Genomic DNA, 25,876 nt, shown 5'->3' with positions numbered 1-25,876 from the left:
CCAATTTTTCAGTCACAGGACCGGGAACAATTTTATGGCTACCAAATCTGGTGTTTTATTTAAATAACATGACTTCCTAAGAAACGGCAGAAAGGACTCTGGATTTGTAAATCTGGTAAATGAAATGCTGAACAACCTCTCAAGTCTCTGGAACGCACACAGTGAAGTCACTGGAAAGCAACAGTATGGGGGAAAAGAAAGAGAAGGAACAGTATGTACTCCCAGATACCCTCCATCAACACATCTCGCTTCCTTTAGCAACCAGACAGATTGTCAGCTCCTAAACAAACTCATCACCCAAAGCAAAGGCAGCCAGCTGGGGAGTTTTGCTGCTCCGTAAGCTTGCTGGCTGTTCCTCCCGCATCCAGGTTTCTCCCAAAAGCTTGGCATCCTTTGCTCCTCTCTTATAAGGCACCCTCTGCTGCTATTAAGAGTATCCAGGGAGAGAGATGCAGGTTTTTTCAAGCTGTTTCAGATGACGACCCACCATCAATATGCCCCTTCCCTCCTAGAGTTAAGAGATGCAGCAAATGTGTCATCTAACACTGTGTTCCTCTGGCCCGACAAGAGCTGGACTTCAGGAGGCAGGTGCAAGGAGAAATGCCTTTTTGTTGTTTAACCAAAAAAAAAAAAACAACAACAGGAAAGGAGAGGGATAAGGGAGGGGTTTAGAAGTATTAAGCACACTTGAGGAGAAATAGAGAAATATGGATGCCCTGAGGGTCTCTAAAAATAGAGAGACGGGATTAGGATATCAAATGGAGAGGGCTCCAGACACTGGGGACAGAAGTCACAATCTTAGTGGAAAAACATCCTTTAATGAGGAACTGAACCCCCCCAGCAGGGATTTCTAAGGGGATGAAGGAGCCCTTGACCCAGACACTCTTCACGGGCAGACTTAGCCTTACAGGGATGCGCTCCTTCCCACAGAGTCTCTAGGAGAGACTCCAATTTCAGGGAAGCCACACAGGAGGAGATCATGGATATGAAGACAAACTCCCTTGGAGAAAAAAATATTAGAGCGACAGTGAAAGAGGGTGGAAGTCCAGCAATACGTAGATGAAGTTTTCACCCCAAGGTTTCATGAGTATGAGTTATGACAGGGACACTTCATCCACGTGCATCTATAGGAGGCTGTATCTCTAGGAGAGTACACCTATCCCCCCCTGCTTACAGGGGAGTATCTACATTCACGGCTGCATCCACCTAAGGGACATGGATAATGCATGCGTGTATCTACGTGAACAGGTCAGAGGGTGGACTTGGGTACATCTATAGGTGGACATTGGTATGCACATAATCTGTGTATGCGAAGGCATGGGGGTGTCTATACACGACACACATGGGGCTGCCTGTGTGCATCTGCATGCATTTGTGTCTATAAGGATGTCTACAGCTGTACGGTTGGGTGTGGGCAGGCGTGCAAAGGTAGAAGTGCGTGCCTGAGCACATGGCATACAAGTGCCTATATGCACAAAGGTCTGCTTTGCACCCATAGGTAGGCATCCAAGGAGAGCAGGTGTGCCTTAGTGTGTATATACCTACCTCTGCCAGCGTTTGTGCAGCTATATAAATGTGTATGCCCACCTGTATGCGTACACATGTACTAACAGGTACATGTATGTGCACCTGTTTGCATCCCTATAGATATCTAACCGTGTAAACTTGCAGGTATACTTCCCCTGCACGTGAAGGTATGTGTCACACACGCATATAGCTATAGCATGTAGACACCTGAACGTGCATACGCGTCTATATGCATGTTTGTATATGTACCAGCATGCATTATGTAAGCTTGCATGTCCACCTCTGTACCTGCGAACTTACCTCCACACACGTGGGTTCATATATACACAAGCTGATGTATACCTACGGCTATGCCTGCGTATTTGTGTGCAAGTACAAAAGTGGTTGCAAACACACACATATCCCTATATGTACATATATACCTCGGGAGTATATATACCTAGACAACGTATGCTTCTAGAGGTTATGTACCAGTGCACGTAGCACACCCACGGGGCAAACACACGCTTGGGCACGTGGTCACAGCACAGGCACGGTTCAAGGGGACAGTGCGTACCTGCCACATCCATAGGTGCATGCTCAACACATACTCGCCAGGCAGACAGCGAGCAGTCTGAGTGTTCCCAGCGTGCACCCGTACACCTCGACGGGCAAGCGCCAGGACAGGGGCACCCTCGAGGACAGGGCACCCCGTGCAGACCCACCCCTGGGTGCGTGCGAGTGCATACCCAGCAATACACCCAGAGGCACATGCCTGTGCACACATACACCCAGCATCCATACTGGGTACGCCTGATTATCCCTCGCATACCAATGGGACGGGCACCTCTCTGTACGTTTTTATCTGGTGCATACCCGTATTTCCAAGCGAGCAGATAATCCCGGGGACATGAACCTGATGTGAACCCACACACACCCGGCAGCTCGCATACCTGGCACCCGCGTTTCCCACAAACACCCCCACAGCCGGGTGTGCAGGAGCGGGGTGTACACACACCCAATGTGTACCTACACTCCTTGGCAGATGCGAGTGTGTAAGCAAGCACATACCCTGTGAGGCAGGAGCACCGCGCCGGGCACGCGTACAGCTGACAGGGACCCACGGGGCAGGATCACGCTGGTCACACGTGCCCGTGGGCATATCCACGCTCAGCGTTTGCATGCGCGTCCCGTGCTTACCCACAGGGCAGAGACACACGGGGACCCCAGGAGAGGACGGGACCCCACGCCCCCGGAGAAACGCATCCCCGAAACACAGCCACGGCAGCAACCCCACGGCAGCACCTCGGGGCGCACCGACACCCCGTCCACGCGTAGCGGGGACCCCCACGCCGGGACGGTCCCTACCCGGAGGGAGGCAGCACCGGGACGGTTCCCCCCCTCCTCCGGTGTGTGTGGGGGGGGGGGGGGGTGTCTGTCCCCCGGGGATGTCCCGGTGGGGCTGCGGGGGGGGGGTTATCCCCTGGAGGGGGCGTGGTGTGGGTGCTGGCCCCCGGTCCCCCTCCTCTCCTCCCCGTTACCTTCTTAACGGTGCGCGGCGCCTCGGTAACGGTGCCGTCGGGGCTGACGAGAGCCTCGGCCGCGGCACCGCCGCTGTCGCCGCCGTCGCGGTGCCGGTGCTGAGGGTGGTGCGGGTCGCTCCGCTTCATGGCCGAAGCCTGCGGTACCTTGGCGGCTCCCGGCGGCAACCCGGTGGCGGAGGATAGCCCGGGGCAGCCGCTCAGCGGAGGCCGCTCGCCACCACAGGAGGAGGAGGAGGACGCCGGGGCCGGGGCCGCCTCACGCTCGGTAGCCGGCAGCGGACAGGGAGCCGCGACCACAGCGTGCCCGGGAGGGTGAGCGGTCACCGGTTCGCACGGCGGCCCCGTCGCCTTATCCATGGGACCGCTCAGCTCCTTCAGCTCCACGGCGGGGGCTGCCACCTGCACCGACATCGCCGCTACCGCCGCCGCCGCCGCCTCCGGCTCCCTCAGGGACCGACCGCCCCTCCCCCGCCACCGCCCCCTCACCGCCCGCGGGGCACGCCGGGACGTGCAGTCCTCCCGCCCGCCGCCACGCCCCGCCCGCCGCCACGCCGCGACTACAACTCCCGGCAGCCTCCGCGCCGCCTCCCACCGCGCTCCGCCTACCCGCCGCGCGGCGCGGGGGCTCCTGGGAAGTGTAGTCCCGGCGGGGGCCGCGCCGCCGTCCCGCCGCTGTCGCCCGCCCGGGGCAGAGGCGCGGAATGGCGGCGGCGGGAGGCGCAGCCCCGTCAGGGCCGGCCGGAGCCGCCGCCCGGGTTGTAGGGGCTTCCAGCGGCCCCCACGCCCTTTGGGGGTGGCCGGTGCAGCGTTTGACCTCTTTGCCTGTGGAGAAGTTTGGGGGGTTTTTTTTCACATTTTAGTGGAATTTTCTGCGTTTCGGTCGGTGCCCGTCGTGCCACCGGCCGGAGGCCTCTGAGCACCCCCCAGCGCAAGGCCCTGTGTCAGGCTGCTCCCCCGGGCCCGCTGCTCCTCCACAAGCATAAACCCTTGAAAACAAGGAGCCAAGAGGTTCTGGCAAGGGGAGCGTGGCATGGAGAGCCCGGAAACTTGCTGTCCTGCCAGGTTCTGCGAGCCCACAGAGCCCCTTTGTGGGTCAGCCTTTCTTCAAGGGCCTTCATACAAACAAAAGCCAGTAACGAGCCGCGTTTCACTAAGTCCAGTTCTTCAGGAAAGCTCCTCTTAGGGAAGGGGAATTCAAACCCATCCTTGGGGGGGGGGTATTATTATTGCTATTAGGATAAATGCAGTGTCTGGGCACAAGCCAAGGACTGAAGCCTGTGTGTTTGGGGCTGCGTAAGTGCAACATTTCTGTCTCGTTCGAGGGGCGGGAGTTCGCGTCCAACACGTCGGGCCAGTTGGAGGCAAAAGGACAATTTCTTGATCCCAAAAGGGGATGTCATCGGGCAAGCAGGAGGGATGCGGAGGAGCCTGGAAAATGGAGAGGCGTGAAATACCGCAAGCTTGAGGGGAGTTTCAGGATCCACCAGAAATGCCAGAAGTTAGAAACGTGCAGGACAAAACAACTGGCAAGATTGCCACGACTGGGGGAGTTTCCGATTCCCAAGTTAACACCCACAACCCAGAATCTTTGAGTCACTTGCAAGCCCTGGGTGAGCTCGGTGTTTGAGATGAGCAGGCTGCGAGATGGGGCACAGGGAGAGGGGGAGCACACAGAAAACCCCCCAAAATCACAGGCAGAGGACCGATCAAGGGAGGGAGGCAGCAAAACCTGAGAAGCCGAAGGAGGATTTCACTCTTGGACAGGAAGAACCAGGTCAGCAGCTGATGGCACGCTGCGTTGGTAAAAACTCACTGGGGACAGGAGGAAAAACGGTTTCATTATATGCAGGGGTGGCAGCTGGACTGGAAAATGCCTAGGACGGAGGCGAGGCGAGAAAGGGCTGTAAAGCATTTAATGGGCTCCGAAGGCAACCCTGTACCAGAGGCAGCGGAGAGGATGACAGGAGGAATGTGTGAGGGGGGTTGAAGTTAAAGGAAAAGAAGCACATTACTTTGTGCATGGAAAGTGCCAGGGAGAAGTCCCAACTTTGTTGAACTAATGCTATTTCCTTACTGAAGTGAAATCAGAATCTGCCTGCGGGTTTCCCAGTGCATTTCTCCCTCTCCCTCAGATCAGAAAGCTCAGTCTCAGGGCAGATTTCAGTCTCAGAAGGGGCCTTTGAAAACAAAACTCTTTGAAAGCTGCTGTGGGAGGGATTTGAAGTTGTAGCCGATGAATATCCCTCCCCTTTGATATACGCTGCGAGTTTCTTGCAGTCATAAGACAAGAGCAGACTCCATGCAAAGCCCCAGCTCCTGCAGTGCCACAGTTCTGCTGCGGAGTGGGGCTTGTGCTGACCTGGAGCCCCACTCAGCAGCGCCAATGCCCGGGGCAGAAATCCTCCAGATGTTGTCGTCTCATGGTGCCGTAGATCCCACAGTCCAACAGAAAAAATGCCAGGTTGTTTTGCACATGCCTGACCTGGGGGAATCTGCCGCTTGGGCAAAATCCTGACCCTGAGTTTGGTCCTTTGCGCCACCCACACCCCAGCCGTGCATCACCCACCTGGCTCAGCATAGGATCGTCACTGCACTTGCCCTGGTCACCTTTTAAAGAGTGCAGTCCTCAAATGGGGTTACCGACAGGGATGGTGTTTTCCTGGAAAAAAAGTCATATACTAATGTCAGCGTGCCCAAACACCCCAGCGCTAATTGGACATGCCTCCATCACATCGGGGCACAAACCACTGCTCGTCCGCTGAGCAAATAGATGATATCACAGCTTGCCAGAGGTCCAGCAAACCATCCACACAACCGGAGCAATGTACTAGGCTGTACTTGATGATTTATCTGGAAAAACAACGGATATCAGGAGAGGAAGGGAGAGGCCGTTTGGTTAGGGAGGACTGAGCGGTTCGAACAATCGGGGCTCTGTGAGAGCGGCGCCAGCGGTGCCTATGAGAGAGGTTCGGGCTGGCTCCTTCCCCGTGCTGTGCGTGTGGAAGACGGCAAGAGGGACAGGAGACGGGCAGCGAGGCAGGGCTGCCTTTGCCGGAAAGTAGATGTTGGGCACCTTCGGAGAAAGCAGCCTCGGAAAGGCGAGAGCCTTTCCCTTGAGAGCCGTGGCTGCACGTAGATCTGCACGGGCGATAGCCTGGTTTCTTGTACCAATGATGACCACAAACAATGAAATTAAGCCAGAAAAGGAGTAAAATAGCTGCGGTCTCTCCCAGAGCTGTAAGGACAGGCTCAGCTGTGGTCGCCAGCCTGTTTTGCCTGTGCCTGACCTGCTGGCATGGAAATACCTCTTTCCCAGACAGGCTGGGGACGAGCACGCCATGCGTGGTGGAACCAAGCTGGACCCAGTCCACCACACAACACCCACAGTACTGCTGGCAGGGCCTGGCGTGCAGGATCCTGCGCTGAAGGGACTACGTGGCGTGGAGCAGAGGCAGGGCACAGGCAGATGCCTGCGCTGCCTGGGAACCAGCATACATAAACCCCAAATGGAGCGTATCATAGCCCAAAGGTGAGGGAAGAGCGAGATTAGACACCGATGTCAGACATTTCGTAGTCGTCTCTGTCCTCTTTGCTCCCTGGCATGTGATAATCAGAGAGGGAAGGTTGGAGGAAAACCTAGGCAGACACGGGTGTGCTCTGGTGCAGACACCCATGCTTTGATGTTGTACAAACAAAGAAAACCCGGGTTTTCCTCCACCACAGCAGCTGCAAAATGGAGCGTGGCCGAGCCGTTCGGCTCGTGAATTGCCATATTGCCCTGAAATCCTCCATCTGACTACACCACGCTGTGGGAAACGGCTGGCATCGTGCGGTGATGCCGGACACCTGCCTGGGAGGAGACCGGGCCGGTTACTGGGTCAGCAGAGCCCCTATCACTTTCATGGTCTGGATTTGCCCATTCCTGTGATGTTCAGTCTTAAAAGCAGCGCTGGAAAATCAAGCCAGCAGCTGGGTGTGTGCTGGGGTTAGTGACGGAGGGCAGGACTGCTCGGCGTGGATCCTCTTCACCTCCCTGATCCCAATTAAAAGCAGCCGAGCCTCTGTTAACAGGGATGGTATGGGCTGCTGTACAGCCCCGCGGCACACGGTGATCCAGGGGCAGAGCAGGGGAGCTTCACCCAGCACGGCTACACAGGCTGAGCCTTCCAGACATGAAGAAAAGAGAAAAAAAAAGAGATTTATAGGGAAGTTTTTCAATTCTTTAAGACTCTGATACCCTACTGTAAGCCGACAGACAGACACAGTAGTCATCTTGCCGAGATATATATAATCCCAAACTAGAAGTCGATACCACCCTATAATATTAAATCTTCTAATTGTACCTCCTGTACGACACATATGATTTTCAAGATGATTCAGCCTACCCCTGCCTAATGGCATTTGGACGTTTGATATGAGCAATCCAATTTTACTGCAGCTATTGATTTGTTCTGGCAAAGTCCCTGCGACCGGCCTGCGCTGCCGTAGTTTTCATTCATTTAATTACGGCAAAGGCAACCAGATGGCCAGATAGTGCCGACATTTGTCCCCGGGGGCAAGCGGTTAAGTGTATTCATAGAGAATATTATCCAGATTCCTTGAAACCTCCCTGCCTTGCCCTGATGAACACTCTCGGGGGTGTTCGGGGAGAAGTGTGACCCTCCACATTTTTATCTTCTGCGCCTCCCAAAACCCACTTAAACGTAGAACAGCAGGATAGGGGCGCATGCATGTGTGGAATTCCTCTCCTTGCGCTCAGTTTTCACAAAACCTTTACAATCTTTACCTGCAAATCTGCAGTCTTTCTGCTGAGCACAGCTGAGTACTCTGCTGGGGAGATGCCTGACGGACAGACACATGCATAGGCATGTAATCATATGAGCCTCGTTTCCTTAGGAAATGGGCTTAAAAGAATAACTGGAAGATATTAAAGCTGTTTCACAATGGGAGGGCAGGCAGGGGGAAGAGGAAGGGCTCTTTGCTCCTTTGTAATGTAAAGTGGAGCCTGAAATATTGCTCCTCACCGAAAGGGAAAAGAATAATAAATAAGAGGATGTTATTTACGTGTGACCATTTGAGCTCTTCCCTTTCTTTCCTGAGGATATTCGATGTACAGCTGAGGAAATTAATTGGGTTTTGCCAGCCAAGGAGCTGAGCGGGTGACATCTGGGTCACTCAAAGGAGAAGATTTGTCCCTCGGGACCTTAAAACTAGCCAGTAACCTTCCCCAATGCTGAAGGAGTTAGAGGGAGAAGATGCTCTTGGGGAAAGGTTCAGGGGACGCAGCATGGGGAGAAGCAGCGGCCCGAGCTCCAGTGTGAGGGTGCTGAGGATGGAGGGGACCCTTGTCCAGCCTTGTCCCTGTCCCTAATAAAACTGCCCCGGGGGAGAGATCTCCTCCGTCGGAGCTGGCTCGGCCACCCCGGGGGTCTCCGGTCCCTTCCCCTATCCCACGTCACGGGCGTTAGCGCTGCTGCGGGCAACCGCACGGCTTTCGCTGCTCACATTAGTGGTTTCCTGGCTGTGGTTTCCCGATGAGCGGCATCGGTCAGGGAAACCCACGGTGGCGGCTGGCAGCCGCTGCGCTACCCGTCCCCATCCCCGTCCCAGTCCCGTGGCTGGAGGAAAATCCCCTGGAGCCAAAACAGTGGCAAAGGCACCTCCCTGCCTTCTTATTCTTAATTCTTACTCCCCTGCGGAACCTGATCCTGAGCAGCGTATGCTACGAGCACCCACAGTGCTAAGTGGGACCACCAGCCGCTTTTGGGTGGGGATGCTCGGTGCTCCCAGACCAGTGCCAGGGCAGGATGCTCCGGGCACAGCAGGCGTGAGAAGTTGGGCTGAATTTGTCATGTGCCGGGCATTTCATCCCTTTTAACCAGGATGTTTTAATCATAACCCTGTTTAAATGGTGTTTTTGGGTGGTTGCTTCTCATTTTTCCCACTAGAGCAAAGAGCTGTTTCCATCTTCTGAGCACCTTTGCGAGGAAAACGTGGTGCTTCCCAAGATAAATGCTTTTTTCTTCCTTAAAAAAACACTTCTTTGTCCCTGTGTCCCAAATCGAGGGGCCTTTTTTGGTGCCTGGGGGAAAACATAAGGGCTGTGGTGGGGTCAGGATGGCTCCTGTTGTTTCCAAAATTAAGTATTTTAGCTTTTTGTTCCAAAACAACATATCATTTAGGAACAGCTGCTTCAATGCATTTTTCTTTTAAAAAAAGAAGCCTACAAAAATAAAATGAAGAGAAAAGAAGAAGCTTACAAAAATAAAATTAATATAGATAAACATTCTGTTTCACCCCAGACAAACCAGCCTTTACTCCAGTTTCCCGCTGCCCACCTGCACCAGTGCAGAGCCCTGCGACAGCAGCAGAGTGGGGTTGGCCCATCCTGCTCACCAAAAACCATCAGAAAAATGCAATTATCACTGGCCAATTCCACCCAAATTTCAGAGGGGTGCTTGGCCTCCAGGATAACCAAGCACGCAGATGCCTCGCCCCCAAGCGAAATAAAAAAAAAAAAAAAAAAAAAAAGGACACTTTCTAAAAGCAGTGTTTTGTCCCCAAAAGCACCATCCGCACAGCCCATTGCCCGGCGCTGAGGGCAGCAGCGGGTGCCCCTGCACCCCACAGGACTCCACTCTGGCCGAGGCACCCAGCAGCACCCCAAAATTGGGGCCACCCAACTGTGGGTTTGGGGATATTTAAGCCCGTAGTGCCATCTGCTGGCAAAGGGCCCCCCAACCCCCCCCCCAGCTTTGCTGCCAAAGCCCAGTGAGCGTCCCCCAAAACAGACCCCATAGCACCCCACAGACATTTCAAGCCCTTCACACCTGCCTTCCGCGGGCAAAATGGCTGGGATGGGGGGTTTTAAGCAGTTTAAAGCAGTTTTTAAAGCAGTTGGAGCCCTTTTAGGAGAAAGGACAAAACCCCACAATGTTTCCCCGCAGTCGATACCTCCCCAAAGAGCCCAGGGCAGACGCTGGCAATGGAAACTTGGCAAATTTAATACTGATACAGGAGGGTTTTCCTTTACACAGCAAAAATTAACCCGTGGAGGTCACCAGGATAGCAAGAAAGCCAGGAGCCTACCAGGATTTAATAAAAACACGTACAGGGATAATGGACAGATACAAAACACCAGCAGGGACTGGAGACCTCCTGCCTCGGAGCTCGGCCGGGTTCGCTGTAACTTGGGTTTTTTTCTTAATAAAAATAATAAAAAGCTTTGCTCAGGGGGTTGGTGCACCTAGACAGCAAAGGCAACCACGGCTCGCCTTGCATGCCCTGGGATTATAAAGTTTCTTTTTTTCTTTTTGCATCGTGGCTCGGGGAGAACCCGTGCACCCCAATGCGGCTCCCCATCTCCCGTGGCCAGGGACTGCTGTCCCACCAACCCTCTGTTTTAGGGTCTGGTTCAGCTCTCTGGGGAGCTGGAAGGCACTTTGGGACCCCTGAAGAAATAGGGGTGCACCCAGAAAAACGGGTGCACCCCAGGGATGCTGCTGCCACCGAGGGAGGGGGAGGTCAGCTCATCCCGCTGTCGGCCGCAGCACCTGAGCGGAGGCCATGCCTGGCCATCACGTCTCGTGTATTATACAAAGATTAAAAAATTAAAAAAAAAAAAAACAAAAAAAACCCTATTGGCACAAGTGTTTGTAAGTTCTACGTACCATCTAGCCGTGGTTGGGGGCAGAGGGCGAGTGATGGGTGTCAGCGGGGTCCCAGCACCCCGGGACGTGGGACAAAGCTCACCAAAATCTACCCTGACCTATGCTCGCCCACTGCCTGGTACCGCTGTCCTGGGGGGGCCACCCACTCCCGTCCCTGTCGGTGGCAATGTCCCCCTTCTCCTTCAATCCCTGCAGGACCTGGGTGGGGTTTGTTCCACCGACACCCCATTTCTCTTCTCCCAGCAATGCCGGTGGCGGGGGGACACCCCAAAACCCTTCTGCCAGCGTCTTGCCAGGCTGGGATGTGTATCGAGTCTGTCTGGGCGATGCGGGGAGAAACGCCGTCCTCCAAGGGGAGAAATCAGCCGTGGCTGGGCCGGAGGGATGCTCGGGACCAGCCCCGGCAGGATGGGGTGGGCTTCGGTGTCCCCTCGCAGGCTGCCCATGCTGGACGAGTCTTCGGGTCTCACCCCAGGTGTCCCTGTCCCCTTGCAACATCCCGCCAGGCTTAAAAGTCCGAATCAGCGTCCAGCAGCTCCGCGTCCACCAGGTTCGTCCGAGAGTGGATGGGGGCCAAGCCGGCCCGTCGGCCCTGAGTCCTGGGCAGGGTGCCGGGGTCAGGGGGCCAGAGCGGACCCCCGTTGTGCTGCCGGCACCCGCTGCTGGGGCCGGGGCTCTCCTCGTCCGGGGACCCGCTCTCGGGGCAGAAAGGGTTGCTGATGAGGTGGAAGACGTTGGCTCTGCGGCGGCCGTCCCACAGCCCCCCAGCGAAGGCGGCTTCAGGCTGGCCGGGCGGGAGCCCCGGGAGGATGTCGGGGGCGAAGGCGACCAGGCAGGGCTGGGGGGGCAGCCGGGGCAGGCGAGGGACGGCGCTGGGGGCCAGGGGGGCTGCAGAACCCCCCAGGCAGTGCTCGGTGCCCGGGCACACCTCCTTCTTCTTCTTCCTCCGCTTCTTCTTGCGGCCGCTGCGCTTCTGCAGCTCGGGGGAGACGTCAGCCTCCACCACCCAGAGATTGGCCCTCTCCTCCGGCGGCACTGCAGGACACGGGATGGGTGAGAACGGCCGCATCCTGCCCTGCACGCCCCCGCCAGCCCCAGCCCCCCCCCCGGCTCTGCCTCCCTGCACATCCGCAACACCCCTCAGTCTGGCTTGTCCCCCCCAGAGATGCCCCACGCGGTCCCCAAGGACTTGCCAGGCGTCGCCACGGGTGTCACAGAGATGTCCTGGGGAAGAATAGCTCCTCTCCTGGCCACCATCTTGGTGACGTGCTGGGCCCACGCAGAGGACACGTCGGCCGACGGCTCGTTGATGTCGAACGCTAAACCGGCTGCAACGACAACAGGGCAGCCCGGTCAAGGCGGGGGGGGACAGTGGGGACCCCGGGGTGCTGCTGAGGTGGCCACCTCCCACGGGCACGTACCCACGGGGCCATCGTGCGAGACGGTGTGCATGCTGAAGGACAACTCCTGGCCCGGGTCACGCAGCAGCTCCTTGCGCTTGGAGAAGGCCTTCGCGATCATCTTGCTCTTCTTGATCCTCTTGGGCTGGTCGTCACTCTGCCCCGTCAGCCTGGGGACACGGTGGGTCAGAGCAGGGACACGGGGTAGCCCAGGCACAGGGGACACACAACCCCAGGCATTGGAGCTGTGGGCATGGGGACCCTCCCCGTCTCCCTCTCCCACTCTGGACAGGGACACCCAGGGCTGTGGACTGCACTGGATGGGTCTCCGGGGATAGAGGTGTCCCACAAACAGGACACGAGACACCTGCAAAGTGGGAGAGGCCACCCCATTCCCAAACCACTGTCTGCTGCGAGCCCACAACTCATTGAGCTGACGGACAAAAATCTGGGGATGACCTCCAACACCTCGGGACGTTGGAAGGGGCAGGAAGGGTCACACGAAGATGGGTGACATCCCCAGGGTCCCACCTGCACCAGGTGCGCTTCCAGATGAGCAGGGTGGCCTTGGTCCAGACCCAGGTGCTCATGGAGACCCCGGTGCCGAACATGGCGAAGAGGTTGATCTTCTCCACCAGCAGGCTTGGCCGGTTTTTGATCTCGCAGTCCGGGATGGGCTTGTTGGTCTGTGTGGCGATGGTCACGTTGGCCTCGCACCTGCGGGGACAGATGCAGAACGGTGGCCATAAGGAAGGAGACACCCAGCAACACCCCACAGCTCTGCAGAGTGGAGATATGGTGGCAACGCTGGTGGGGGACACGGGGCTCTCCACTCTGCAACGTCCTCCGCTAAACACGAGGTGCTGGGATGCCACGAGTGTCCCACTCGCCCTCCCGTCCCTGTCCCACTCACAGGACGTATTCCCGAAAGCTGCGCTCCCACTCTGCCTGGTTGAAGAAGTCATAGAAGTGGCAGCCAAAAGTGATGAAGACGAAGCCGAAGGCCAAGAAGCCAAAGATGCCTGGAAGAGAAGTGGAACATCCCTGGTTTAGCTGGACGCCAGCAACACCGGGACAAAGACGTTGCACCGGGGCTGTGCCGCTGTCACTACAGATTTGTCCCCCACTGCAGCCACCCCTGGGAAGGTGGGATGGGGCTGTCTGGGTTCAGGGGACAAAACATCCCCAATCCCACCCAAATTCCCATGGAAACGGTGCCGATGGAGCCCCGCTTACCCAGCCGCAGCATGGTCTCGTTGATCTTGCTGGCCGCCTTCTCGCTCAGCAGCCCAGGGTGGTTGCTCTTGATGGAGAAGAGCGTCATGACGCCTGCGGTGGAGGGATGAAGTGGTCAGGGCAGGGGGGACACCCACAATGCCCCCGTCCCCACACCGGAGTGAGCCCAAACCTACCCCGGATGAGGAAATAGCCCCCCACGATGAGGACGAGCCCGATGGGCGCCAGGACGAAGCCAGCCCGGTAGCGGTAGTTCTTGTACCCCACGAAGCAGATGCCGCTGACGGAGTCACCATCCACCTGGTAGAGATGGGGACGGGGGGTTCGGTTGGCTGCGGCCACCCCTCCCTACGCACATCACCCTGGCAGGGAACCGCCAGGACATGGGATCGTGGTCCCGTTACCTGCGCCACAGCCAGGATGGCTACGGTGAGGACAAAGGGGATGGACCAGGTGATGAGGTGGAAGTAGGAGGTCTTGCCCAGCAGTGGCTGGTAGGTAGTGCCCAGCGCCTTGAAGGAGGTGTGCCAGGCGTAGGTCAGCATGACGAACCAGATGACACCCGACATAAGCGAGTAGTAGACGATGACGAAGATGATGACACAGGAGAGTGTCTCATTGGAGCTACAGGGGGAGGCAAGACAGGAGGGTCACCAGCCTCCATGAGGGGACACAGGGGAGGAAGGGCATCTCTCCTACCCCATGGAGCATCCTCCATGCTCCCAAGAGGCCAGGAAACCCCAAGAGCCCTCCTTGGTCCCGGGGACACCTCTTGGCACGTAGCTGCGGTGGGATGGGGACAAAGGTAACACGTACGTGGGTTCCCCCAGCCGCATGGTGCCGTCGGCCCGGCACACGATCTCGTCGCGGGCGCCATCCATGAACTGTGCCAACCAGCCGATGCTGCCCACGAAGAAGCAGGCGTTGACGTAGAAGAGGATGACAGCGGGGTAGCGGTTGGAGTTCCTCCAGTCGGCAACGAATGTGGCCTGATGGGGTGCGGAGAAAGGGACAGCTTGGTGCCCGGTCCCCTTTTGGGGACACCTCCCTGTGTCCCCCCGCATCTCACCAGGGTGAAGAAGGTACAGAAGATGGTGACGGAGCTGAAGGCAGCGATGTAGACGTGCATCTCGCGGTGCTCCTTCTCGGTGAAGAGCGGATTCTGGCACTGGATGCCACAACCCTCCACGTCCTCGTACCAACTCTTGGGGTTGTCCGTCCGCACCAGCGGCGCCTCGCACTGCCCCGAGCTGTTGAACTTGATGTTCTGCACCTCATTCTGCCGGAGGAGAAGCGAGGCCGTGAGGAGGAGGAGGCACCCCCACGGGGAAGGCTGCGCTGCCGGGGTGGACATCAGTCCCCCGCAGAGGACTGGGGACAGCCGGCGTTTCCCCGCTCCTGCTGCCCCGTGGGGATTTGGAGCCCGTGGCAGCGTGGTGGGGTCTCCCCTCCGTGTGTACCCCCCCCTCCCCGTACCGGGCATCCCTCAGGGAAGCGGTCGGGCGTGCACTTGAGGAAGTCGGGCCAGCCGCGCTCGCGCTCCACGATGGTGCAGGGCGCACGGGTGGCCTGGCAGAGGGTCTGGCTGGGCAGCTCCACCTGGCCGTCCTCGCACTTGGGCATGTAGACGGCGCAGAGCAGGGGCTGGATGACGTCCCAGCAGCGCGGGGCGTTGCGAAGGCCTGCGGGGACAGCGCCGTCACCACACATACGCACACCCCCCCCCCCAAACCCAGGCAGACCCACCTCGTGCCGTCCCCACACCCTGCTGCCCCACGGGGACGTGGGGTGGGATGGGACGGGGCAGACCCCAGCTGCGGTGGTGGGGAGCACCGGCACTGTCCACCCCGTCAACCCGGGACACGTAGCACCCGGACCCCTCTATAGCACCTCCGCGGTGCCATGCCCATCCCCAGGTGCTATACTGGTCCCCTGCCATATGGGGCTCAGCCCCGGTCCCCTGCTATACTGCTCTCCCTCTATACTGTACCCAGTCCCAGGTCCCCTGCTATACTACACCGGTCCCTGCTCCCCTCCTTTACAGCTCTCTATACTGTACCCTATGCTATGTCCCCTGCTATACTGCTGCCCTGCTATACTGTACCTATCCCTGTGCCCAGCCCCAGTCCCCTTCCCCTCCATACTGTACCCAGGCCCCCTCTATACAGTACCGTCTCCCACTATACTGCTCCCCTCTATATGGCACCGATGCCTGGTCCCCTACTATACCTCCACCTCTCTATACTGTACCCACCCCCAGTCCCCCCCTATACTCTTCCCCTCTATACTATACCCACCCCGAGGCCCCTACTATACACTTTTCTATACCGCACACACCCCCAGGCCCCTGCTATACACTTTTCTATACCGCACACACCCCCAGGCCCCTGCTATACACTTTTCTATACCGCACGCACCCCCAGGCCCCTGCTATACACTTTTCTATACCACACGCACCCCCAGGCCCCTGCTATACACTTTTCTATAACGCACGCACCCCCAGGCCCCTGCTATACACTTTTCTATACTGTAGTCACCCCCAGGCCCCTGCTATACGCTTTTCTATACTGCACGCACCCCCAGGCCCCTGCTACACACTTTTCTATACCGCACACACCCCCAGGCCCCTGCTATACACTTTTCTATACCGCACACACCCCCAGGCCCCTGCTATACACTTTTCTATACTGCACTCACCCCCAGGCCCCTGCTACACACTTTTCTATACCGCACACACCCCCAGGCCCCTGCTACACACTTTTCTATACCGCACACACCCCCAGGCCCCTGCTATACACTTTTCTATACCGCACGCACCCCCAGGCCCCTGCTATACACTTTTCTATACCGCACGCACCCCCAGGCCCCTGCTATACACTTTTCTATACCGTACCCACCCCCAGGCCCCTGCTATACACTTTTCTATACCGCACGCACCCCCAGGCCCCTGCTATACACTTTTCTATACCGTAACCACCCCCAGGCCCCTGCTATACGCTTTTCTATACTGTAGTCACCCCCAGGCCCCTGCTATACACTTTTCTATAACGCACGCACCCCCAGGCCCCTGCTATACACTTTTCTATACCGCACACACCCCCAGGCCCCTGCTATACACTTTTCTATACTGCACTCACCCCCCAGGCCCCTGCTATACGCTTTTCTATACCGTACCCACCCCCAGGCCCCTGCTATACACTTTTCTATACCGCACGCACCCCCAGGCCCCTGCTATACACTTTTCTATACCGCACGCACCCCCAGGCCCCTGCTATACACTTTTCTATACTGTACTCACCCCCAGGCCCCTGCTATACACTTTTCTATACCGTACCCACCCCCAGGCCCCTGCTATACACTTTTCTATACCGCACACACCCCCAGGCCCCTGCTATACACTTTTCTATACCGCACACACCCCCAGGCCCCTGCTATACACTTTTCTATACCTCACGCCCCCCCAGCCCCCTGCTATACACTTTTCTATACCGCATACACCCCCTGTCCCCTGCTACACACTTTTGTATACCGTACCCACCCCCAGGCCCCTGCTATACACTTTTCTATACCGCATACACCCCCTGTCCCCTGCTATACACTTTTCTATACCGTACCCACCCCCAGGCCCCTGCTATACACTTTTCTATACCGCACGCACCCCCAGGCCCCTGCTATACACTTTTCTATACCGCACGCACCCCCAGGCCCCTGCTATACACTTTTCTATAACGCATACACCCCCTGTCCCCTGCTACACACTTTTCTATACCGCACGCACCCCCAGGCCCCTGCTATACACTTTTCTATACCGCACCCACCCCCAGGCCCCTGCTATACACTTTTCTATACCGTACCCACCGCCCGTCCCCCTGCTACACTGCTCCCCTCCACACTGCCCCCCCCCCGCTATACCGCTCCCCCTCCCCACCGCTCCCCCAGCCCCCTCCATGCTCTTCCCCACCCCGCTATACCGCGTACCCCCCCCTCCCCGTTCCCCGTTCCGTACCGGACCAGAGCAGGAGCTTTCCGTGAGCCTCCTCCTGCGAGTCGGAGTCGGCGGCCAGCAGCGTGGAAGTGGCGGCGTAGGGCAACGCCGAGCCCAGGCAGGCAGCGTAACGGAGCCGTTCGCAGGGCGCGGGGCGGCGGCAGCGCTCGGGAACGGCCGAGGCGTTGAGGAAAGGGGCGGCGGCGGCGGCGGCGGGGCAGCAGCAACGGCGGCCGCCCAGAGCCAGCGCCATACCCAGCGCCAGCGCCCACCGCCACCCGCCGCCCTCGGCCGCCATCCCGGCCCGTACCGGCGCTAGGCGGGCGGCCCGCTCCCGGTCCCGGCCCCCGCCATGCCCCGACGCCCTTTGTTGAGCTCGCCGGGAGCGGAGCGGGGCCGCTCCTCCTCCTCCTCCTCCTCCTCCTCCCTCAGCGCGGCCCGGCCCGCCACGGCCCCGCGCCCCCCGCCGGGGCGGGCTGAGGAGAGGCGGCGCGGCCGGAGGAGAAGGGCGGGGGCAGCCCGCTTTAGAGGGGAAAAGTGGCTTTTTTGTGAGGAAAAAGTGGCTGTTTTTTGGAGCGGGCAGGGAGGGGACGAGTTTTTGAGGAGGGAAGTGGGGGTTTGAGGAGGGAAAAGGGTTGATCTCCCATGGGGGGGGGCTGCTGGAGGGAGGGGGGGGGGAATTTTGGGTTTTGTGAGGGGAAAGTTGGTTTTAGGGAGGGAGAAGTGGCTTTGGGGAGGGGAGGATGTTGCTTTGGAAGGGGGAGGAGTCGCGTTTTTGGAGGAGAAAGTTTGGGTTTTTTCAGAGAGGAGTTGGGATTTGGTGGGGAGGGAGGAGAGGGATTTGGGAGGGGGGGGAGTCGGGGTTGAGGGGGGGAAGTCGCTTTTTGAGGGAGAGAGGTCGGGTTTGGGGAGGGTGAAAGTTGTTTGGGGGAGCAAAAAGTTACTCTGGGGGGGCAAAGTTGCTTTTGGGGCAGAGAAGTCACTTTTTTTGGAGGAGAAAAGTGGCGGTTTAGGGAGATAAGTCATTTTTAGAGGAGGAAAGTTGGATTGGGGGGCGGGGAGTCACTTTTTTTCAGGTGGGAAGTTACTTTTGGGGAAGGCAAAGTCGCTTTTCGGAGGAGAAAAGTTGCCTTTGGGAAAGAGAAGCCACTTTTTGGGGGAGAAAAGACACTCTGGGGGGACAAGAGTTGCTTCTGGGGGACAAAAGGCCCTCTATTGGGAGAGAGAAGTTTCTATTTAGGCAAAAAGTCACTTTGGGGGGGAGTACGTTTGGGGGAGGAAATGTCACTTTTTTGAGGAGAAAAGTTGCCTTTGGGGAAGAGAAGCCACTTTTGGGGGGAGAAAAGCTGGGTTTGGGGGGCAGAAAAGTTTGGGAGGACAAAAGGCACTTTATTGGGAGAGAAAAGTTTCTTCGTGGGGATAAAGGTCACTTTTTTGCGGGGAAAGTTACTTGTAGGGGAAAAGAAGTCACTTTTTGGGACAAGAGTCCCTTTTAGGGGGGAGAAAAGTTGCTTTTTAGGGAGAAAAGTCACTTTTTTGAGGGGAAAGTTACTTTTGAGGGAGGAAAAGCCACTTTGGGGCCACAAAAGCCACTTCTGGGGGGAGAAAAGTTGCTTTTTGGGGACAAAAGTCCCTTCTGGGGCGAAAATGCCACTTGATGGGAAAGTCACTTTTGGGGGACAAAAGTCAGTTTGCGGGGGGGGGGAAGAAGCCACTCTTTCAGAGAGCAGCTACTGTTTGGAGAGAACTTGTTTTTTGGGGAAGAAGTAGCTCTTTGGAGGAGAAGTTTTGGGGAGAAAACTAACTTGGGGGGGGAGGTATTCTTCAGGGAAGTGATCTCTTTTGGGTCACAAGCCACATTTTGGCAGGGGGGTGAGGTGGCTTTTTGGGGGAAGAGAAACTGCTTTTTGGGGGAGACAAGTTGCTTGGGGGGGGGGAACGACGACAACTTTTTCAGAAGTTGCTCTTTTGGTGTGAGAAATCTCTTTTTTTTTTGTGAGGAACGTCACTCTTTGGGGTACAGGGGGGACAGTTTTGGGGTAGTTTTCCTAGAGCACTCGGCTGGGGGATGCCGGAGGGGAGCGGGGGCAGCCAGGAGCTGGTCCTTGGCTGACGCTGGGGCAGGATGGGGCCAGTACAGCCACCTCGGTCCCCGAGAGCCCTCTGCCACCCTGGCCAAAAGTCACGGAGGGGGGGACGACACAAAATCAGCGCAGGGAGGTGGCAGAGGGGCACAGACCCGCTGGCGGGGCCGAGCCCCGGCCTGCCTCGGTGCCTCCCGGCCGCACACAAAGGGCCGGGCGCTGGGCCGCATCCCGACTCCCTCTGCGGCGGGGCGGCGCGGGGGGACCACCCAGCCCGAGGAGAAGAAAAAAAATTATAAAAAAAACAAAAAAAAACAAAAAAAACCCACACCAAACCAAAAAAACTCCACCCACGGTTTGCGACAGCTCCGAAAAGCAGCAACGAGGCCAGGGCCTGTGATGCTGGGGGGGCAGCAGCAACCCCCCCCCCCAGCTCACAGCACCCCAACATTTTGCAGGCTCTTCCCTGGGGCAGAATAGGTGGGAATTTAGCCCGTCAGCCTCCCCCCCGCCCCCGGAGCAGGGCAGCAAGCACCTCTCCAAGCTTTCCTTGCTGGGGGGGGGGAGGTTCTCTGCTGTCTACTAGCTGGCTGTGCCAGCCCTCACCCCCTTCTCCCCCCTGTTTTGGGGCCTCGCAGCCGACCCCCACCCGCATAAGACTGTTGAGAAGACAGGAGCACTGCACGGCAAGGGGCTGGCCTCAACCCCGTCCCCATCCAGCCATCCCCCACAGCCATGCTGTCGTCCCCCTGCGGGGTTGTCCCCCCCTTGGTGATCAAGCAGCCCCCCACGTGGCACGGCAGATTGCAGGGTCCGGCCTTTTCTCTCTTTATTCTCCACAAAAGCAAAGGGAAACATCATGGCCCGGCACTGACCCCTCAAAAGGGGACACAGGACTGTGCCTGTCCCCGCCTCCGCACGGGGCTCAGCACCCCGTAGAGAGGTTCAAGCCCCCCGGGGCAGAGATGGGACCCCCCACCCTCGGCTAACAAAGCACTCATGGGTCCTCCTGTTCCTTCTTCTTCCAGGGTGGACACACAGGTGCTGGCTCCTGCTCCCGGCTGGCAAGTGAAGCCCTTGGCTGTCCCCACGGGGCACCAAGATGGAGCCGATGGGCTCCCCAACACCCATCGACAGGGAGAACCTCCCCATGTCCAGAGCCAGCCTTGCCTTGGGTGAAGACAGCTCGGTGTGCGGATTAGGAGAGGACAGACAGACAGACACCCATCTCCAGCACGAGAGATGGGAAGCACGTCTGAGCGCAAACCGGCTTCACGCACAAACTGCGCGCCAGCTCTCGGTCCCCCAGGACAGACAGACAGACAGCAGCTCACCAGGGCTGGTTCAGTCCCCCAAACAGGGCGCAGCAGCATGGCACATCCCGGCAAACCCGGCACCCGCTTTCGCGCCAGCTGCCAAAGCCGCGGACTCCCCAGCGTCCCTGCGCGTCCCTCTCTGCAGCACAGTGGCCAACCTCCCTCTTCTCCAGCAAAGCCCCTTCAGCTCTTCTTACGGATCCAGGGTTTGGAAAATCACCGTTGAGGTCCCGGCTCCCCAAGCCACCGCTGCACCACGGGGACGGATGCCGGTTCCGCCGCGATGCGCCAAGGGTCAGTACCAGGGGTCTGCCCGGTGCTGCTGGTTGTAGAGCTGCAGTTTGATCTGGTCTCTGATCTGGTTGATGAGGATCTGAGCCAGCAAGATGCCCACCAGCTGCAGGAGAGGAAGAGGAAGAGGGATGCCAGGCAGCGTCAGCCCACTGTCCTACGAGCGGGTTACCCAGCTCCAGGCGAGGACGTGCCTGACGTTTGCACCACTCACCCCACACCCCAAATCCTGCCCCGACTGCCCCGGAGTTGCAATTAGACGCATCGTTAAGGCGACTCCCAAACGACACGGAGAGCAAAGCGGAGCTGCAGGACGATCCCTTCATCCCACCAGTCCCCCCCACCCCGGTACCTGGGGGACGGCCAGCCCCAGGGCGATGCCCCCCAGCAGGAAGAGGTTGCTGTGGATCCAGTTGACCAGCTTGTCGATGCAGCCGTTGGTGTAGATGAAGGCGCTGGCCTCCAGGTAACTCATGGCCTGCATCCCCTGCCCGCACATGGTGTTGATGACGGCCTGCGAGGGGGGGACACAGAGGGGTTGGGGACAAAACGCACCGGGCTGGAGGGTGTCCCTGCCTCTTGGGGGGGCAGCCGTGGGGGCAACCGGGAACTCTGCCCTCGCCTCGGTGCCAGTCGGGGTGTCCCTCTCCTCTGGGCCCAGCCTGCCCTTGGCGTCCCCCAGCCCCATCCCTCCACCACTGGGTTCCCTAAGCACCCCCAGCCCCCAAAAAGGGACAATACCTGGGGGTGGCAGGGTTGGCAGGGTCCCTGCCTGCCTGCAAAAAGCCTCCCCCCCCCCGAAGCAGGGCTTTACCCCAACCCCACTGCAACATCCCCAGCCGGGGGTCCCCAAACCCGGAGGGCAGTATGGGCTCCCAGACATTGCCGGTGGTGGGTTCCCTCTCCTGGGGAGGGGTCTCCAGGCTCATCACATCCCCGAGGGATGGGAGGAGAGATGCAAAGCGGGGTTCCCCCGAGGACACCAGGGGTCCCCCCGATAACGCCGTCCTCACCTCATCGGCGTCCCGCAGGCAGCAGGAGAAAGGGACGGAGCACCGTTCCCGGCTGGGGTTGGTGGCGGTGCAGTTGAAGTACATGTTCTGGGACCAGTCCTTGTAGGAGACGCCCCCGCAGCAGCTGAACTGCGGGGAAGGGCACAGGGTGCTCAGCGGGAAGGGGACCCCGGCCCCCCCAGGTTGGGGGGGGACACACGACAGGAACAGTGGGACAACAGGGCGCAGGACGGCGGGCTTCACGGGCAGCGAGTGATGGCCCTCGCAAGCCCACCTACGTCCAGCTCGCCCCATCGCCGCTGTCTTTAGGGACTGCTCCTGGTTTTAATAGGCCCTACATAAACACAGGCTCCAACAGAGACACTCTGAGGGGGTGTCTGTGCCCCCCCGCCCCCTTTCATCCAGCTCTCCCCCACCAGGGCTTCACCACAAACACCAAACCCTCCCGGAGGAGTCCCCCAACGTCCTCAACCCAGGAGATCCCATGGATTGAAGGCAAGAGCCAAGACCCCCGAGCCTGACCCACGAGCGGGGACACGTCCTCGTCCGTGGAAGGGCGATCGCGCCCCCCCCCTCGCACCTCCTTCTGCCCGAAGTCGATGAGGTTCTGCAGGTCCAGGTCATCCCGGTAATGCACGATGGCACCGTTGATGATCTCGCTGACCTTCCCGCGCGCCTGCGGAGGAGGAGGACATCAGCAAGATCATCACCCAAACGGGACAGGCTCGGGGTCATCCAGCCCCCCAACCCCCCGCCCCGGCGGTACCTTATCGGAGAAGACGAAGCCCAGCACGCCAGCCGCCAGCTGCAGGAGGAAGACGACGGTCAGGCAGACGGAGAACTGCAGGCGAGAGGAGTGTGATGGCGTGGGGGGGCCCACGGAAGAGACGCCGAGGATGCCGCGGCGGGGTGGGGGGACACCGCGGGAGGGACCCGCCGTCCCCGGGGACTCACCGCCTGCAGCAGGCAGATGTTCTCCCGCAAGGAACCGACGCAGCCGCAGAAGGTGATGAGGAAGGTGAGGACGCCGACCACGACGAGCAGGATGGTGGGGTCCACCGCCAGGCAGGCCATCGCCGCCTCTGCCGCGGCGAGCCGTCACCGGCAGCCCCCCAGATCCCCCGGGATCCCGCATCCCGCTCCCCCGCGGACAGGGGGGCCCCCGCCGTCACCCCCTCGCCGGCAGACGGGCATCCCCACCGCGGTGCCGGCTCAGGATCGGCCCCGCTCTCCCTCGGCCGGGCGGGGGCAGGGGCACCAGGGATCCTCGCTGCCCCCCACCCCGAGCCCCCCAAACCTCACCTGCGTGCTTCAGCAACCGGGCGTAGACCCCCACCGCCACCATCACCATCGAGATCATCTGTAGAGGATGGGGGGGGGCAGTTTGTGAGCCCCCCCACCCCAGGCACCAGCACCTTCCTATACCAGGGGTCCTGGCTGCAGCCCCCATGGGGTCGGGGCTGCAGACAGGGCACCAGAACCGGACCCTCTGCCTCAGTTTCCCCTTGTCACACGCCCGCTCACACCCCCGTACGGACCCGGCTCGCGGCGTTCCGGCGTCACGGGTGGGACAGAGCCCACCGCCAGCGGCCCCGGCACACGGGAGGTCACCTCCGTCCCCACCAGCCCTTCCCCGCTGTGGGTGGCTGGACCCGGGGACGGAGTTTGTCGAAAGCGAGAAACTTCCTCAAAAAAAGATGTGATTTCAAACATGGAAACAGCCCTCCAAAAAAATCCCAACCCTCCAAAAAAAAAACCCCATGCAAAATATAAAAACCCCCCCAAAAAAAAAAAACCCAAAACATAACAAAAAGCCCCAAAACATTTAAAAAATCCCCCAAATTAAAAAAAAAAAATTTTAAAAAAAACCAAAACCATTTTTTAAACTCTGCCCCAACCCCCCCCCCCCAAAAAAACCCCAAACATAAAAAAATCCCTCCAAAACCATTAACAAAAAAAAACCCCAAAACACCCCAAAACACGGATAGCGGTGTGGCTCCCACGCCCGGGGCGTCCCTGGGGGTGGGCTGGGGACAAGACGGGGGGGTCCGTCCGCACCCCCCCCCCTCCCCAATCACCGCTCTCGGGGGGGGCTGTCGCCTGCGCGGGGCCAGGATCGGGCCCAAAAGCCGGCGTTTTGGTGGCGATGGCACCTGGGTGGGTGATCCCCCCCCGCCTGTGTCCCTGCCTGGGGGGGGGGTGACACCCCCAAAGGGCTGTGGCACCCCAAAGGGTGGGGGCGGGGAAAGCAACAGGTCTGGGGGGAGGAGGGGGCAACCACCGTGGGGGGCACCCCTAAAAGTCTCCAGGGATGGGGGACCCCACTCCCCACTCCCGCAGCGATATGGGGGCGTCCCGGGGGGGTCCCAGGGATGGAGAGGGCGGTCCCGAAGACCCCCCGGGGATGGGGGGGGGGCGATCCTAGGATTCTGGGGTCCCCGCTGAGACCCCCGGGGATGGGGGGGGGGTGTCCCAGTGGGGTCCAGGGACCGGGACAGTCCCGGGGGTCGCCGGTGAGACCCCCGGGTGGGAGGGTACCGATGGGTGCCCGGGGATTTGGGGGGGGGGGGTCCCGCCCCGCCGGCACTTACCCAGAAGAGCATGTTGAAGAAGAAGAGCACGTACTTCACCACCGGGCTGACGAAGGAGAAATCGTCCCCGCGGGGACCGGCGCCTCCCGCCGCCCGCCTCGCCATGGCCGAGCCTGACCGGGCCGGAGCGGAGCGGGTCGAGCCGCCGCGACCGCCGCCGAGCCGGGCAGCGGCCCGCCCCCTCCGTTAGCCGCCCGTTCATTGGCCCGTCTAGCTCATTCTGCCTTCCTATTGGCGGCTCGCCCCGTCGCTCAACCGCCCCCCTTTTACTCCCTCCCGAGCGCAGTGTGCCGTCGCCGCACCTGTTCGCGCCCCCCCCCCGCCCCGGGCTTAAAGGACCAGCGCCCCTCCTCCTTAAAGGGCCAGCGCACCCTGGTTTTAAATCACGTGATGAGCCAGGATCGGTCCCGAATCCCTCCTGGCTGACCCCGCGGCCTCGCCTTCCCCAAAACTGCCCGAATGGTGCTGTTCCTCCCCCAAAGACCCCCAGCCCGGCGGCACGTGGGTGGGTGGGTGTGTTGCATTTTATAATTATAATTTATAATTGACTTTTGCCTTTGGTGACAGCCCTCAGGAGGGACACGAAGGGACAGCTGGGGCCATCGCGGGGACGGCAGGGACACGGGAGAGCCCTCGTCCCTGAAATGTGCTCAGCTGGGGAGATTCGGGGTTTCCTTGAAAGGGTGTGGCTGAATCTCTGACCCCCAGTTTGCAGAAATCACCCCAAAACTGGCACCGCCTACGGTCCGTCCCCAGCGACCTCACCAACACGGGGAAGCAGGAGCCCAAACCCTGGCAATTCCCCTCTCTGCTGCTAAAATCCATGAGCTACATAAAAAAATGGGAAGCTTTGGTGCATTTCTTCATGTTTCCCTTTATTTTGGGGTGTCTGGTGGGGAGGAGGAGGAGGATGAAGAGGATGGATCCTTCCTCCATCACAACACTCCGCTCCATCCCCTCCACGCTCTGTTTGCTCACCTCGTTTACGTTTATTACAGGCTCAGCCTGGGATGCGAGGAAGCAGCAGATCCCTTCCTGACCCGGATCCAAGCCTCAAATCCCATTTTTTGCTGAATTTTTGCACCTTTTTTTTTGCATCATGCTTTCAGTTTTCATGGCTGGTGTGGGCAGAGGCAAGAGCTGTCGCCTTGTCCCATCACTGTGGCATGGCTGTGCCAGTGCGGGGACAGGTACCCTTTGCTTGGGGGGAGCACCACACCCCCCTGTTATTGTTATATTT

At 59.1% G+C, this 25,876-nt stretch overlaps 3 protein-coding genes across 4 annotated transcripts in view; all 3 read right to left on the bottom strand.

Annotated features, from left to right (window-relative positions):
• AHCYL2 (adenosylhomocysteinase like 2) overlaps positions 1-3,504 on the bottom strand; it is a 109,201-nt gene extending 105,697 nt beyond the window's left edge. The window contains exon 1 of the mRNA XM_030014109.2: positions 3,048-3,504. Within this exon, the coding sequence (XP_029869969.1) occupies positions 3,048-3,461 (414 nt within the window). The 5' untranslated portion in view covers positions 3,462-3,504. The remainder of the gene's footprint in view (positions 1-3,047) is intronic.
• A 6,530-nt stretch (positions 3,505-10,034) lies between these two features.
• Positions 10,035-17,747, bottom strand: SMO (smoothened, frizzled class receptor). The gene is made up of 12 exons (XM_030016207.2): positions 17,363-17,747; positions 14,833-15,038; positions 14,426-14,635; positions 14,173-14,345; positions 13,761-13,980; positions 13,533-13,656; positions 13,357-13,449; positions 13,034-13,142; positions 12,652-12,837; positions 12,142-12,290; positions 11,914-12,048; positions 10,035-11,755 (listed from the first exon to the last, which is right to left on the bottom strand). The coding sequence occupies exons 1-12, from the start codon at positions 17,637-17,639 to the stop codon at positions 11,229-11,231; spliced, it is 2,409 nt and encodes an 802-aa protein (XP_029872067.1). The 5' UTR covers positions 17,640-17,747; the 3' UTR covers positions 10,035-11,228.
• A 2,490-nt stretch (positions 17,748-20,237) lies between these two features.
• TSPAN33 (tetraspanin 33) lies at positions 20,238-24,853 on the bottom strand. Of its 2 annotated transcripts, none has more exons than XM_030016279.1 (8): positions 24,671-24,853; positions 23,348-23,405; positions 23,000-23,127; positions 22,812-22,886; positions 22,626-22,721; positions 22,046-22,174; positions 21,385-21,546; positions 20,238-21,138 (listed from the first exon to the last, which is right to left on the bottom strand). In XM_030016279.1, exons 1-8 carry the CDS (start codon positions 24,836-24,838, stop codon positions 21,037-21,039), a joined length of 918 nt encoding a protein of 305 aa, XP_029872139.1. In that variant the 5' UTR covers positions 24,839-24,853; the 3' UTR covers positions 20,238-21,036. The 2 variants fall into 2 exon arrangements, with proteins under 2 accessions (XP_029872139.1, XP_029872140.1); XM_030016280.2 differs by having other exon boundaries at positions 24,637-24,829.
• Between the last annotated feature and the right edge of the window lie 1,023 nt (positions 24,854-25,876).

The sequence above is a fragment of the Aquila chrysaetos genome, chromosome 5, assembly GCF_900496995.4.
Source record: "Aquila chrysaetos chrysaetos chromosome 5, bAquChr1.4, whole genome shotgun sequence".
In the NCBI taxonomy this organism is placed as follows: Eukaryota; Metazoa; Chordata; class Aves; order Accipitriformes; family Accipitridae; genus Aquila; species Aquila chrysaetos.
Note: the sequence above shows the minus strand (reverse complement) of the source record. Positions and strands in the feature narration are given on the sequence as shown.

What these genes read in the sequence shown, in the direction of transcription:
- SMO (XM_030016207.2), bottom strand. Translation starts at nt 17,639, where the DNA reads ATGGCGGCCGAGGGCGGCGGGTGGCGGTGGGCGCTGGCGCTGGGTATG. An exon ending in TCTGTACCTTCTTCACCCTG is followed by an intron (nt 14,346 to 14,425) that starts GTGAGATGCGGG and finishes GCACCCCATCAG; the next exon opens with GCCACATTCGTTGCCGACTG. An exon ending in GGGCTATTTCCTCATCCGGG is followed by an intron (nt 13,450 to 13,532) that starts GTAGGTTTGGGC and finishes CCTCCACCGCAG; the next exon opens with GCGTCATGACGCTCTTCTCC.
- TSPAN33 (XM_030016279.1), bottom strand. Translation starts at nt 24,838, where the DNA reads ATGAACGGGCGGCTAACGGAGGGGGCGGGCCGCTGCCCGGCTCGGCGG. An exon ending in ACATCTGCCTGCTGCAGGCG is followed by an intron (nt 22,887 to 22,999) that starts GTGAGTCCCCGG and finishes TCTCGCCTGCAG; the next exon opens with TTCTCCGTCTGCCTGACCGT. An exon ending in TCGACTTCGGGCAGAAGGAG is followed by an intron (nt 22,175 to 22,625) that starts GTGCGAGGGGGG and finishes CCTTCCCCGCAG; the next exon opens with TTCAGCTGCTGCGGGGGCGT.